Below are 14,667 nucleotides of genomic sequence, written 5' to 3'. Positions count from 1 at the left end.
AGTGTACTTTTTTCAAAATATAAATAGCTGATTAATTTTTATGATCCCACATTTTGGAAAACTAGGCATATAGACAAGCACATAAAGAAAAACAAAAGTCACTTGAAATCCCCTCACTTAGAGATAAACATGATTAAACTTAATCTCTATTTACGTGTAGGCATGTTCATTTGACTCTTGGTTTTTAGAACCAGTTGGAATCATATCATACATGTTACTAAACACTGTAACTTTTCTATGCAAAATTAGGTTCTGTACACCTTACCACATAGTAACATAGCTGGGCTTCTCTCCTTTGTCAGAATCCTGTAATCTAACCGATTCTGTAACCCAGTGCGACATAAAAGCTGGATATACCCGAGAGTGGAACTTCTCTTGGAACCCTTAGGATAGAGGCACTGTCCTAGTGGAGCTTTATCTTAGCAAAGGACTTACTACAAATCTGCTCAGAGGTTCCCTTCACCCCACTTTTCTGGATATTTAGAAGGTAGAGATGTCAGCCTTACCATTATCAAAGAGAAGGCAAGACCCAGCCACAGTTGGGCAAGAAGAACTGTTAGAGGAATCTTAAGCTAGTGATTCAGTACTGGGTGCAAACCAAGTCAGTGAACTGGTAGGAAGATGGGTGTTGAAATCAGCAAAGGAAGAGCCTTCTAGGTGACCCACGGAGCTGTCACTCTTCCTCTCGGCTTCTGCTGCTCAGTCCCCAGTGTCAGCGAAGAGTAATTCTGAACTAGAAATGCGACTCAATGCTTCCCCGATTTCATTCAGTGTTTCCTCTGTTCCTCTCTGAAAAGTACTTGGCACTCAAACTCACTGCACACAGATTCTCCCCACAGTCTCTCCCCAATCTCAGGGAGATTCCACGACTTCTTGTTTACCAAGACACAGCCTTTGCCATTACTCTCTAACTTACCACCACACATTGCTACGATTCTGACTCTAGACGTCATAGATTCGAAAGCATCTCATGCTCTCTGAGGCATCAAACATGGAAGAAGGCTCTGCAGCCTTGGCTGATCGCTGTGTGTTATGTATGGACCCCATCTCACACCAGCTAATTGTTTTTCTTCTCCTCCCTGTAGGGAAAGACACCCCAAGAGCGAGCACAGCAGGCTGGGGACCCGGATTTGGCTGCTTACCTAGAAAGCCGACAGAACTATAAGATCATTGGCCACGAAGACCTGGAAACTGCTGTTTGACCCTGGTAGACAGTCAAGAAGAACTTGATCAAGCGTATCACCTGGTGCGCCCTCCCAGCCACTGGGCAGCTCCCCTGGAAGAAGCTAACGGAATCCATATCCGCCTCTCTCCCGCAAGGCTCTCTCTGAGAAAATGCTATCAGGTTTTAAGGGCTACGGGGATGTACAACAGGACATGATAGCCCATTGAGAAGGGGGCAGGCTACCGGAGATTTGTGGAGTACACGTTCCACAAAATCTGATCCTTATTGCTTCCAGCAAGTAGCATGGACTTCTGTGTTCACCCCTCTAATTTATTTTAAAGATTCTGAAGATTTTCACTGCTCCCCCCTCCCTCTTGGCATCCATCTCTCCCCTGTACCTCATAACTCTACTGTAATCACCCATCGACTTAGAAAACATGCTCTCGTCTCTTTATTTTCAGTCTTCCAACCACAACATTGTCTAAAGGTCTTTGAAACCCTCCCGGATGTCTTACAGAAATATATCTATGAAACCACTTCCATTTGCAGACTAAATATACCAAGAGTAGCTAGTGGCTTTGCATGTCCCACCCCCACCCCCGGGGTTTCATCACATAGGAGCTGGGAAGTGCCACGGGGCTAATGTCAACTTGTGTGCTCTGTCTCTGGGGGACGGTGAGGTAGTATGGGAGCTGTCTGTGCTTGAGGTACTTCACAGATGTTACCCAGAGATAGCTCAGGAAGCTGGGCTGTCGGTGACAGGCAGGACTGGTTCAGCTTGGGCTATCTGTACAGCTCTGCTCTGCCTGCGTGCAGCTGTCTTCACCTTCTGCTGCAGTAGAGATGAGCCGGGGAGGCAATGAACCCCCATAACTAGTTTACAGAGTCGTGTGATTCTATGTGCTGTTTCAATGGCAGGGTTGAACCTGTCTTGGGCAGCGGTTATAGGAAATGGAGCACTCAGATGTTTCGTCCTAATCTTCGTAAAGTGATAACAGAAAGCAGTCTAATCGACTTGAAAAACATTGCAAAAATAAAAGCAGCAGTGTATGTCACAATAGTACAGGAGAACAGCCTTTGGCATTTGGGGCTGAGGCTAATAGCTACAGGCTCATGGATACCGTGGCGAAAGGGAGTTTGTGTGTGTGATTCTAAAAGTTCAGTTTTCATGACATCAAGGAAGGCCCGAGGAAGGCCACATTTCACCAGTACCATGGTCAGATTCTCAGGACGCCTGGCCCTTCCTGGTCTGTGCTTCACCTATGACTTTTTAGGTTCTGAGATCATGTCTGATGATACCATTTCCTGTGTATTAGGGAGAATCTATTTTGCTCCTTTTCCTACTTTATTTTCTCCTCTTACAAATTTCTTAATATAGGCCACTGTGGCAGAAATGGTTTCTAAAATTGTCACTTCTGTTCCTGTCATGGATCGGGTAGGACCTGGTAGTAAGGAGGAGAAAATACCCAACCTCCTCGACTTAGAGTGTAGGTCAGAAATATAAGTGGGGTATGCAATTGTTTCCTTCTGCTTTCTTCCACCTTTCTCCTAAACACAGCAAAATGCTTCCTCTGCATTTCTGCACGTGACCTTTAACCTCACAGTCCAATGGGGACAATTTACTCATCAGAATCACAAATCATCATCTTGAAAGGACGGACATGATGTGCCATATTAGGTGTAAGGAGGCTTTGAGTGGGAAGGGATTTCATTACCAGAGACTCCCAATAGTGATTTCAAGACCAAACTTGGCATCGTATCCAGCTGTGAGGAAATGGGTTGGCTAAGAGTAATGTGTTTCTAGGCATCCATCTCAGAGCTGGAACTCTCTTTGGACTAGATCATTTCCAGGAGTTGGAGTCGCCGGGTTTCTGTTAGTTTTCCAGTTGTTGAGGCTGTCAAGGAAATGTTGTGATGACAAACCTAATCCCTAGAACGGACTGGAGCCCGGCTCTGACTGGAACCTTCTACCCCCTCGATTAAGCAAAGCAGTTGGTTATCCAGCTGGCCACTGCTGAGATGCAGGACCGTATTTTCATCAACCACCATCTCATATTTCCCCGAGAAGGTTTCAGAACAGCCCAGAGAAAATTTAGGATCGATGTGGTTATGAGCCAATTTCAATAACTCCCAGATAAGTAAATCCCTAGAATGAAGGTAGATGGAGTACTGACTACTGTAAGGGTCCCAGCACTGTAGAAATTTATTCTCAAACACCTAAAAATAATTTAGATCAGACATTACCGCAGAGGAGCAACGTACTCTACATGATCCATTTCTGGAAGATACAGTACCTCTGAAACTTGGGATGGCAAGAAAATGTGAGCAGAGAAGGCACGATTTCATGATTTTACCCACCTTAAGTCTGTCTCCTGTAGGATGTTTTGTTTTGTTTGGCTTTGCTTTAGTTGTTTGTTATGTGTGATAGTTCTGAGCGCTAGGAAGAGCTAAGGCCGTGTGGTCCAGGAGTGCCCGTCTCTGCTTAGGCATATAATGTCACGTGCAGGGAACCAACAGGAGGTGCGGAAGAAAATGGTACAGTGCTAGCCACACAACTTTATCAGACATAAAAATATGTACCTGTAACAAATTATCTTAACACAGCCTGCTGGGGACACTCTGCAAGGAGCAGCCAGCCTAGCTGATTCTCTAATGTCCAGTCTCTTGTGTCTTCTTTGGAATTCCTCTTTAAATTAGGCTGGTGGGAGCATGAAAAATGAAGTGTTATTAAAAGAGAGTGTTCTATAGCTGTAAAGGTAATCATTTTTGTGACCTTGTATTACGTAGATCATGAAACATTAGCCCAATCCTTGACACTACCACATTGGCCAACACAAGAGAGACAGGAGAGAATTAGTTACCCTAGAAGGATAAACAGCACGACTTGGAATCTTGCCTCGAGATTTCTGGCTACCATTGTAGAGGCGATGATTGAAACCCAGTGGGAGTTCTGAGGCAGAATTCAGCTGCAGCGAAATTAGTAAGAAATGGTAGAAGGCCCCTGTGCCCTGATTCTTCCTGTTTTCCCAGAAGCTGCCCAGGCACATTGGTCTGAGTTCTGAGATGCTCAACGGGTCAGTCCTTTCTCCCCTGGGGCCTAGTAGAGACTCTTTTGCGTGATGGATCTCAGAAATGTGTTTGCTAGAATCCTTAGGCTATACATGTCTGAAAAATAAGGTGTAGCAATTTCATCTTACCACACGTCAATTACATGAACACACAGTTTAGTTATGAAAGCAGCACATGCATTTTACGAAAGTCCTAACTCCATGAGAAGTATCCCGTGCAGCATGTAGGAGTCCTCTGTGCTGGTGTCCCGCCTCAGGACCTAATGAGAAACACTGCCAATGTGGGCAAACATGCTTGCTTGTATGTCATGTCAGAAAAGTCTCACTCGCGTACACACATATCTGTACATGCACACATATATCCACCCATACATAAATAGAAGTGTATTTATTTGTATACATATATGGGCATATATGCCATACGCACATATTGCATATGTTTAGAAAAGAAGACATTTTGTAAGCATGCAAGTCACCTTCATGTGTATAGTTAACACTCATAGGCAGTGATTGGGAGAGAAACAGGATTTTCATTTCATTGTTATTTCCTCTATTCCTGAGCTTCCTTCTATCCCTGCAAAGCTACAGTTGCACATGGCACTGGGTATTGCGAGAGTCATAAAGGCCATGACCAGTAAGTCTTCTGATTATTTACACGTTGCCTTGCATGGTACATGAAACCACCCTGAGTCCTGCGGCCTGTCCATGCTATTTTCAGATCTCCAGGCAGTAAAGGAGAACGATTCCCTCTATGATCTCCTCACTGCTTCAAAGCTGAGTTTAGGAGACTAACACCCAGTTGGCTTTCTGATGCTCTTCAACTAGGGCAGGCTGTTGTTGGGGAGAAGGGGTAGTTTCTTGAGTTTGGAGCAGCTTGCCTTCCAGTAGGAGAAGCTAATTAAATCATTGAGCACAGCATGGTGTTTTATTCAGTTATGCTCTTTAAAAGTAAAAATAGATCTTCGTTAAAAATGGCTCGCCATAACCACCAACTAAGGCTGCTAATTGCTCTCTGCAACTGAGTTCTGTTCGCGTTAGGGAAAGAAAGACCGTGTATTTAAATTAGCTATCTGAACACACTGTAATATGTATTTAGTATAAACTCCCTCTGCCCATGTCTCAAAAAGGCTGCCTTTGTAACTCTCAGTTCTTCTCAGGACTGAGCGCCACAGTGAGCCCATGAAATGTCTTCTTCCAGAATCATCACTCACGGCTTGCCCACCTCCCTCCCCCCCAGTTCTCTGCCTCAGGCAACATTGTAGGCACCACCGCCTATCACTTTGTTTCATAGCTGCCTAAATCTTCCCCAGATGTTATAATAAAAAATCTATCACGATAAAATTTCCTTTTGGGGGCAGGTACCCATGTTGCCCAAAGGATAAGAACATGCCTACTGACCTTGGCCGCCTTACAGAACAGTTGATTCTTAGAAGCAGTCTGGGAGGTTTAGTTTATTCTTTTGTTTTAGTGACCTGAGAGGTCATAGACATAGACACTCCTTCCACATTAGATGGTGTAAGCAACATGTGCTTTTAACATCACCCAGAGAACTGGATTATATATGGGTTATACTTTTGAGGGCAACCTATGGATTTTAAGGCTGTTAATGTGCTTAGGGAGAAACCTAAAAACAGAAATAAATGAAGAATACCACACTGGAAATCCGCTCATGCAGAACATTATTATTCTGGTCCCAAAGAGGAAACAGAGAACAATCCCAAAGCTATTAGAGCAAATACTTTATAGTAAAACCTGAATATTGGATGACGTGTTCCTCCAGGAAGCACTTACTAGATATGCATTCAGTTATGTTCATCCAATAATATGTTCAACAACCCTTCTTATTTGTAAGTGTTATTTTTAAACATTTCTTTCAAAATATTTATCACTCATTGCGATGCTCAGTGAAAATATAGCTACCTATGGATGAAGCCGATAAACGTCTTCTGCAGACAGGGAACAAAAGAAAATCTGAATAATTTATAATTCTGTAAGTTGTCTGTGTATGGACTATAGGGTCTCTCAGAATGTCCTGGAAGTTCACCAGAGTCTCTGTTGTGTTTGCTCCTCTGGCCGGCATATTTTAGTGATGCACAAGCAAAGGTTAAATAGGAAAGCATTATTTTGTATTTTCGTTTCCTAGGAGTCCTGCTAATATTCTTTTTTTAAAAAAATCTGTGAAACTAAGCCTTTAAGGTGAAAGTTAGAAACTCTACTTAAGCAAAGGCTAAGATTTATTTATCCCAGCCCTCGGGAGCTAAACCAGGAATAATAAGCAGAACGTTCAGTGGGTTTTGATTAAATATAAAGAAGATGAAGTGTGAGTTGCAAGCAGTGCAGTGGGCATGCACACAGAGTTACAAACTTTCCACATCTGGAAACACTTATCTGGAGGGTATTTGACCATCTTTAGGCATGCCACTAGTAGGGACTGATGATGGGAAGGGGCTGCAATTACATTGTTATTTTCTTTACATCCTTTGGAAAATGGCTTTGTCTGTCTGGTGGCAGCATTTGATCTTTAAAAATTCATGAGAACTTTGATTTCATAAAAAACATCACTTTATACACAAGGAAGCTTGAAACCTTGGAGGGGGTGGTTTTTGCTTCTCATTCTAAAAAAAAATAATAAAACTAAGCACAGATTCAAGAACTCAAAAAAGGAGCACACATAAGGAGATAAAAATTCAAAATTCTTCTGAAAACATTTTGGGTGTTGATGAATATTTTTGGACATTCTCAAGTAAAGCCTTATTGGAAATCTTTCCATTCTTCCAATATTGAAAAAAAAATGCTGTGGTTTGAGATCCTTAGAATTAACTGTAACCTAATCACAGAAGGAAATTCTGCTCAGGAATCTTTCGAAGCTCAGTAAATGTACATGAAAGGCATCATGGGAAATCCCTTGGCTTCTGGTTCCAGCACGGTAATTGCAAGGGAAGAAATTCAGAACCAAACAATGAGATAGGTTTCCTCTCTGCTTCCAACGTTCCAGTACCTGGAGGCCAGTGTGTCTGACTTGGCTGCCTTTCTTAGTGGGAGCAAATGGGTCTCTCTTTTTTCTCAACTCTTTGTTAAGACACATGTGGCTTTCAATATAAAGTAATTTAAAACATTGCTTATTAACAACTTCCATAAGATTTTTTAAGTCAGTGCTTTGATAATTTGATGCATTTTTGACAGTTTTGAGCTTTTACATCTGACATCATTCCATGGGGGGGATCATACAGGTAAGATATTCCAGTTGAATAAATTGGGTCTCCACATAGTGAACTCCACCTGCACAGAATCACACAGTCACAGGGTCCCCACCAGATTAGGTAACATTTGAAATTTCAGACTAATGTACTCCAAATTGATGTTTTCTGGGAAAATAGTTGTCTACTTTTACCTTCATTGAAGTTTTAGATCTGTTGTTCAAATTTCCATGATACAAAGTTTCTCCATTGGGAAAAAGAGAATCTACCAGTGGAAATAAATTTCAAACACAAAAGTGTTCAAGGTTTGGATACTGTGGTAGATTTCATGAGGAAAAAGCTAGTTCTGGGGTTTGATGACTTCTCTATTCTCTCTCTCTCTCTCTCTCTCTCTCTCTCTCTCTCTCTCCCTCCCTCCCTCCCTCCCTCCCTCCCTCCCTCCCCTTCTCTTTCTCCCTCTCTCCCCCTCCTTCCCTCCCTTCCCCGCTCCATTGAAGGATAATATTATTTCAGAACACAGTACCAAAAGGTGTTAAGAATGGCCCTGTCATTCAAAGCATGATTGATCTCTTTATGGGAGGGTGTAGGGTCAAAGTTCACCCTACATAATCACATACTTAAACATTAAGACACTGCTGAGCTTGAAATGGAAAGAATAGCTCGCGTCCTCCCATTATGATCGTATATTCTGCCAGGAACGCCTATGAGCAGACTGGTGAATTTGTACAAGGACATTTGATCCTGAGCAAAAAAAAAAAAAAAAAAAAAAAAAAAAAGGCACTGCTAGGTTAGGGATAAGAATGTCCCAAGGAGATTGGTTGATTGGTACTGTGAGATCCATGTTCTAAGGGATGAAAACAGGCACAAAGAGCTGGTAGCTTTATTATGGAAGACTTCTCGTTTCTAAACATTGTATCCAGAAAAATTCAGCTGGGCTTTCTTGAGAAACTAAGTGTTTTTCAACTCTTTCTTCTAGTGCTTAAGTGAAGATCAAAAATCAGCTCATTGATCGCAGGAAAGTCAATCCTTATTTGTGAGGGAACTTGGAAAATTATAATATTTCCCAGATTTAGACTGAAGTAAACCTTAGAGCCCATTTGCTTCCAGGCTCCTGACAGATGACAACTTCTTATGAGGAATCCAGGGCAGGTTTGAAAAAAAAAATACTATACATTGTAAATATAGCCCAAATTCTTCAGAGATAGAATCTCTCAATCTCTCTCTCTCTCTCTCTCTCTCTCTCTCTCTCTCTCTCTCTCTCTCTCACACACACACACACACACACACTTTTTCTACTTGTCCTTTTGGTTGGGAGTGGGGCTTAGAGGAAAGACTGAAGACACCTATATATTTTCTGGCCATAAAGAGAGCTTTTCTATTCCTCTCTGTGACTAAATAAAACTTAAGCTCATGACAGTAGGCTAGTGTTTCTATATTTCTATTTAAGGGGATTACATTCTTAATTGACCATTTTCTTTTTTGCCCATAATTGTGATGCCTGAGACAGTTTTCTGCCTGGGGTAGGGAGAAGAGTCAGTGTTCTGATACTGAGGAAATGCATCATACCCGGAACTCTGCTCTGAGAGAGTTTTTGTAACCCCATTCTCTCTTCTCTCCTGTGTCACTCCTTGTTATTGACTTAGGAAAGAAAAAGATAAGAACAGAGTTATAAGAAGAGACAAAAATTTAAAAGGAAAAGATTCCCAGGCATGACACAGCTAGATGACTTCTGTCTTGTACTGGTAGAGGCTCCATAGCAACTCACAGAGAATAAACGCACACACTCAACAAACCTTGGTCCTCATGTAAACCAACGTAGGAGACAAACTTCGGAGAGTGTCTTCAAGGAGTGTTAGCTGGGAAGTTTCAGTCTATGCAGCCTAGTTTATCCTGTTCATTCTCATGACTGAAGGTGACACTTAGGGCAGGGAATGGAGGCCACTAATGGAAAACTTTGTAGTAGAACTCCCGAAGGGTAGGATGTTATTTGAGACTTTCCCGAACTGCTCACAGATTTTTTTTCTTTTGGAGACAGGGTTTCTCTGTGTAGCCTTGGCTGTCCTAGAACTCTGTCTGTAGACCAGCCTGGCCTCAAACTCACAGAGATCTTCATGCCTCTGTCTCCTGAGTGCTGTGATTAAACTCGTGCACCACCATGTGAGGCCTTGTTCACAGATTGCTAGCCCGTCATAAAAGTTGAGGAAAGTAAGATCATCTTGAAGAATTTCATCTATAAAACTACATGTATTTTCGTCTTAACTATTCTGATAGTAGATTTTGTTATTTGAGGATACAAGTCTAGCTCTTCCCCACCCCACCCCCTCCGAAAATATGAGCAGTTTACAAGCAACCTCTACTTAAATGAAAAAAAAAAGCCCAAAGAAATGGCAGGCCCTGCATCGTTTGGGTTTTTTGTTGAAGTTCAGGAGCAGTTCTCACCAATGTGTTCTTCATAGTTATGGTGTTTAAAGCATTTTCTCGTCTGATGCCCACTGCACCCTTATATGCATTCAAATGGCTCCTGATCACTGGATTTTCTATCAGTGATATTTTTCATTTCCCACCCTACTCCACACTTCTCACTGGTTGGACTGAGGCACTAACCCATGCACACACCGGATTAATTTGCAGTGCAGTTAGGTAGGCTCTTGTTGCTTGCTGGTATCCTGATTGTGAGTTGGGACACAGCAGGATGTCTGCCCCCGGGGGGAGAGTGGGACGAATCTGGGGACTTTAAAGGATAAAATGTTAGCGCAGTAGAAAACCATGTATGGAAAAAGTTAGGGCGCAAAGAAGCCCCGTATTTGTTAGCTCAGCTCTTTTCCCAAATTGCCAAGGATTATGTGGACCGCCAGCATTGCTCTGGGGCCCACAGCTATTTGAAAGGGAGGAAATGATTTCTGTGAAGCGCTACGTGGCTGGTATTGCCATCAGAAGGAAGAGGTTTGGTATATCGATTTTCCAGAGGGAAAAGGCTCCTCAGGCTTCCCGAGGACCGCCGGCTGGAGGTGGGTCACTCGCGGAGGCTACTACCTGTATATGAAGGCTTGGGGTCATGTTGTAAAGGGCTCATTCACGCTTTCTGATTCTGTCTGATTACATCCCAGAGCCACGCCACTGCAGAGCTGGCGGCTGCGGGGTGGGGTTTCCCCCGGAAGTAGCAGCTATGGCAGTGGAAGGGGAAGTTATATTTCCAGGTAAAGTGGGATCCAGATACTATGAAGTGGAGGGAGGGTGGGTGGGAAGGGTGGGTTGAGGGAAGGGAAGAAAGGAGGTTTTTTTGTAATAAAGTCATAAAGTATTTTTCCCTAATTTTCTCGCATTTCCTATTTATATAAAGAATCTTGATCACTGTGTTGCGCTACAGAGATTTTCAATGGATTTAATTTGGGAGACTGAATTAATCTCTGAAAAAGAAATTGACTAGTTCTACTTACTTTTTGGACACTTTTTCTGTATTGTGAATCGTGTGGAAATGTACAGAATAAAAATGAAATATAATAGATTTGTTTCTTCTCTTTCTGGTCCACGGTACAATAGATGAGAATGCTAACTTTCACTTTAGTTGAATTGCACTTTCTTTCCATCAAAAGGTAAACGAAGAGTTGGCAGGCAACGTCGGAAAAGGATTCTAAATAAGGTAGAAATGTTTTGAAGAAAAATTACACTTCTGCTTCTACAAAGAACTACAAAGAGGTCAGGTTTACTCTCCAGTCTTAATACAAGTGGAGTATAAACGAATCATTGTTAAATGCTGAACCCTGGGTAATAAAGTCGTGTTCCTGAAAGAAGAGAATCAAATGGCACCAAGTCTAATCGCCCCTATCTTATGGACAGCAGATTATTTTGAGGCAGTGAGTACCAACAAGAGCAGAGTCCGGCAGACTTCAAACATGGGGCTGAGAGTTTAGGATATACATGAGGCTGGTGCTTACTTAGACAGACCAGTTTTAGGAAAGAGAGATTAAGACAGAGGCTCCCCTTTAGGTTTTGCTAGGGGGCTACACTGTATATGTGTGGTGAAACTACCTAGTCGTGAGAAATCTAAGAGTCTTTATATAAGGCTGGGAGGGTGCCAACATCCAGTAGCCATAATGGAAAAATCTCAGAGCTATAGGAACCACTTCTTAGGGACAAGAGAGTTCTGTGACTTGCTTGGCCATCAGCCTAGCTCCAGGTCCAATGAGAGACTAGTAGAGCAAACCTCCCAGTATCCATACGCCTCCCAGTATCCATCCGCCTCTGGCCTTCACATGGACATGTAGGAGTATCCGACTCTCTTGCAACATTTTTATATGAACCCCCTACCCCCCACAGTGTTTCCAGACTGTTTTCTTGGTAACTATAATTTGTGTCAGTTCAGAGATGGTTACAATAGACACTTATTATCCCCTTCAGTGTCATGTTTCCTGCTTCTGGTACACCTGTGTCTTAGATGTTAGATGTGAATTTTATTTTCTTTGGCAGTGATGAAGTTCAATCATTCAAAACTGATTTTCCATCTTTTAAGACGTTGTGCTCATGACTGGTTAGCAGCTGTAAGTCTACAATATACTATCTTAACGTATAAAACAAAAAGCAAAGCAGGACATTATTTACATCCTCATGAATTTTGAGATTTCCCTAATTTTAACAAACGTACCCAGGAATGCCTCACAGTCACCTTAAGATTTCCTTTTCTTGCCAGTTTAACTTCTCCGTGTTCTTTGTTTTTAATTCCCTAGAGTCTACTCACAAGTTGTTGCTTTACCTCAGGTCTGGTGAAGTGAACTGTCTTCTTGCGTATCTGAAAATGTTTTCTCTTTAAACTTCTGTGTTAAAAATGAGTTTTTTCCAATTGAGAAATCCAGAGAACTGGACTAAGGAAAAGAAGGCCCTGCGTGTTTTGTGAAAAATGGAAGCTGATTAATAAATCCAACTCACTGAGATCAGAGTCTCCCGCCAACAACTCCAGCTAAGCACCAAGGAGAAAACGGCAATGCAAAGAGTTTAAAGTTTTCTCAAGAAGATGCGGCCACTGAGTGATTGGAAAATGTTCCCAAAGCCCAGGGCGTCGCCCACACTTGCATCACGTGGCCTCATGCACAGGTTTTGGATTCTCTTTTAGACACCACAGGGAAAATGGAGGACTGCATAGCAGAGCAAACTGCTCTAAGCTGGAGCATAACTGGAGACCAGCCGTGATGCGAAGGTTCCAGAAGTGTTCGTTCCTTCCCAGATCTGCGGAGGAAGACTGTGGGGGAGTGACACAGTCTCAGGGACCCTTTTTCCAAAGGGCCTCTTTGAACACGGCACTCATATGAGGATGGAAAGAGCTTCAAAATGCTTATACCGAAAGCCGTCAGTCTGGAAGTCTCCACTGGTCTCATCCTTGAAGTGTGCCGTTTGAGCGGTGTTTGTTATAGAGTGTTCATAATTGTTGGTATATTTTTACATGCTAATATAATTTAGATACGAGGTCTATGTAATGAAGCATGGCTTTTTGTTGGCTGCAAAATCCTTGAGGATTTTTTTTAACGTGCACTCATTTTCAGGGCCAAATGTTGCCAGGTTATTGGCACGACTAGCTATCAGTTCAGAGGCGTGAAGATAATTTGCTCCGGCGTATACAGATGGAAAGGACTGGAACTTCCGCAGAGCACAGATGTTCAGTGGTTGTTATGTCTTACAACTACATTAAGGATATGATAATGATACAAGGAAGGATGTTTCTCCTTCAAGGATCAATCTAATTACATAGTGGGGTTTCTTCTCTGTTTGGCATTTAATGAATCAATATGGACAGCTCTGGGGTTGGCCCTTATGTTGCTGATTGCAAACTCAGTGAACTTTGGCACGTGCCACTCTGCTTTCTGAGCCTCGGTTTCCTCATTTAGCAGTTGTTAAAAAAAAAAAAAACGTAACACCAGTCAGCTTGAGCTGGTTTGCTCACTACCTGATACTGGTAGAAAAAAGTTAGAATACAGCTTTGCCTTGATCCTGTGTAGGGTATCTCCATTTAAACTCTTATAAATGATGCTTCTAAAAATAGTAGGTCTCCATATGACTTTTCAAACATTCTTACTATTAGCTATTCCCTCACCTCCTCATCCACCCTACCCTTACATCCGTCTCTCTGCTTAAGCCCCTGATCTACTATTCACTTGCCTTTAAATACAATCAGTGTCCTACGTATCATAGGTTGCCAAAATAAAACAACAACAATAGTGCAAAGGGTGAGATATGTCCCCTTAAATTGTGGGTCAGAGGCATTCTAGAGATCTTCCAAACAATGCAGACTATGCCAGTGTTCTTTTCTGCTCGCCAGTGCTTGATGGTAAGACTCTATTGCTAAAGGCATCACACATTAGGCAAAGGACACAGACATGGGAAAATAAGTCAGTACTGACCAGGAACTTTCCTCTTTCCTGTTTAGTTCTCGCAGTGCTAGAAGTTACTATGTAGGCTCCCGGGAGATGTGGAAGGGCTCATCAATAGTTTTACCTAACTGTGATCCCTACCAGATATAGTAGTTGGCTTGGTGTGATATGATACATGATAATGACATAAGTGTTAGAAGATAACTGCTATTTTCTGATTGAATTTAAATGCTGCTTTACAGAGGGGAAAAAGCATGCTTGGTACTGCAAATCTGGCCAAGAGCAAATCCTAGTCAGGGAGCTTAAAGGATAAAGGGACATAGTATCTAACTGCCCTCTAAATTCATATCTCTATACCCATGAATAGTCAAGAACTTAGATCTCATCAGAGAAGTTTCTCTGTGAACTGTACTGTAGTTAACACAGAAACTCCCAACTGGTCAGAGTTCAGAGAGCAAATATAAATTAAATACTCAGTTATAAATAGGACATCATAATCTTCTCCCTCAAAGCTCAGGACCATTTCTTTAAAGGGGGGGGTCAAAAATTATAAGAGCCAGAAATCAGAGAAGACTAAGGTCAAATAGTGTCTTCTGGACTTAACAGAACCCCTGCACTCATGAACTCACAACAGCTGTAGTTGCTTACACAGATCTGTACAGCTCTAAGACAGTCAGCATCCCAGGAGGGAGGTGGAGCAGGGTCATGAGTCTCTATGCCTGGGTGAGGAGCTCTTGACAGGTGATGTCTTCTTGGGGGAAGAAAAGTAAGTTTCTTTTCAGAACATGTCCCCTGATAGGTTGACATGTTATAGTGGATGTCCCCATGCCAATCGTTGGATTTGATGGGTCAAATTGGATTTGATGGGTTAGTGTGTG

General features: G+C 42.3%; 1 protein-coding gene across 10 annotated transcripts in view; it reads left to right on the top strand.

The window, feature by feature from the left end:
* The window catches only part of Dgki (diacylglycerol kinase, iota), a 461,894-nt gene extending 450,959 nt beyond the window's left edge, over positions 1–10,935 (top strand). For 9 of the 10 annotated variants that reach the window (XM_039108368.2, XM_039108367.2, XM_039108371.2 and 6 more), the window contains one exon: positions 1,086–10,935. In XM_039108368.2, coding sequence (XP_038964296.1) covers positions 1,086–1,202 — 117 coding nt within the window. In that variant the 3' untranslated portion in view covers positions 1,203–10,935. The remainder of the gene's footprint in view (positions 1–1,085) is intronic. The other variant, NM_198782.2, reaches the window with a different exon arrangement.
* The last annotated feature ends 3,732 nt before the right edge of the window (positions 10,936–14,667 follow it).

This window comes from Rattus norvegicus, chromosome 4 (genome assembly GCF_036323735.1).
Source record: "Rattus norvegicus strain BN/NHsdMcwi chromosome 4, GRCr8, whole genome shotgun sequence".
Classification (NCBI taxonomy): Eukaryota; Metazoa; Chordata; class Mammalia; order Rodentia; family Muridae; genus Rattus; species Rattus norvegicus.
This window is presented reverse-complemented; position numbering and strand designations above follow the sequence as displayed.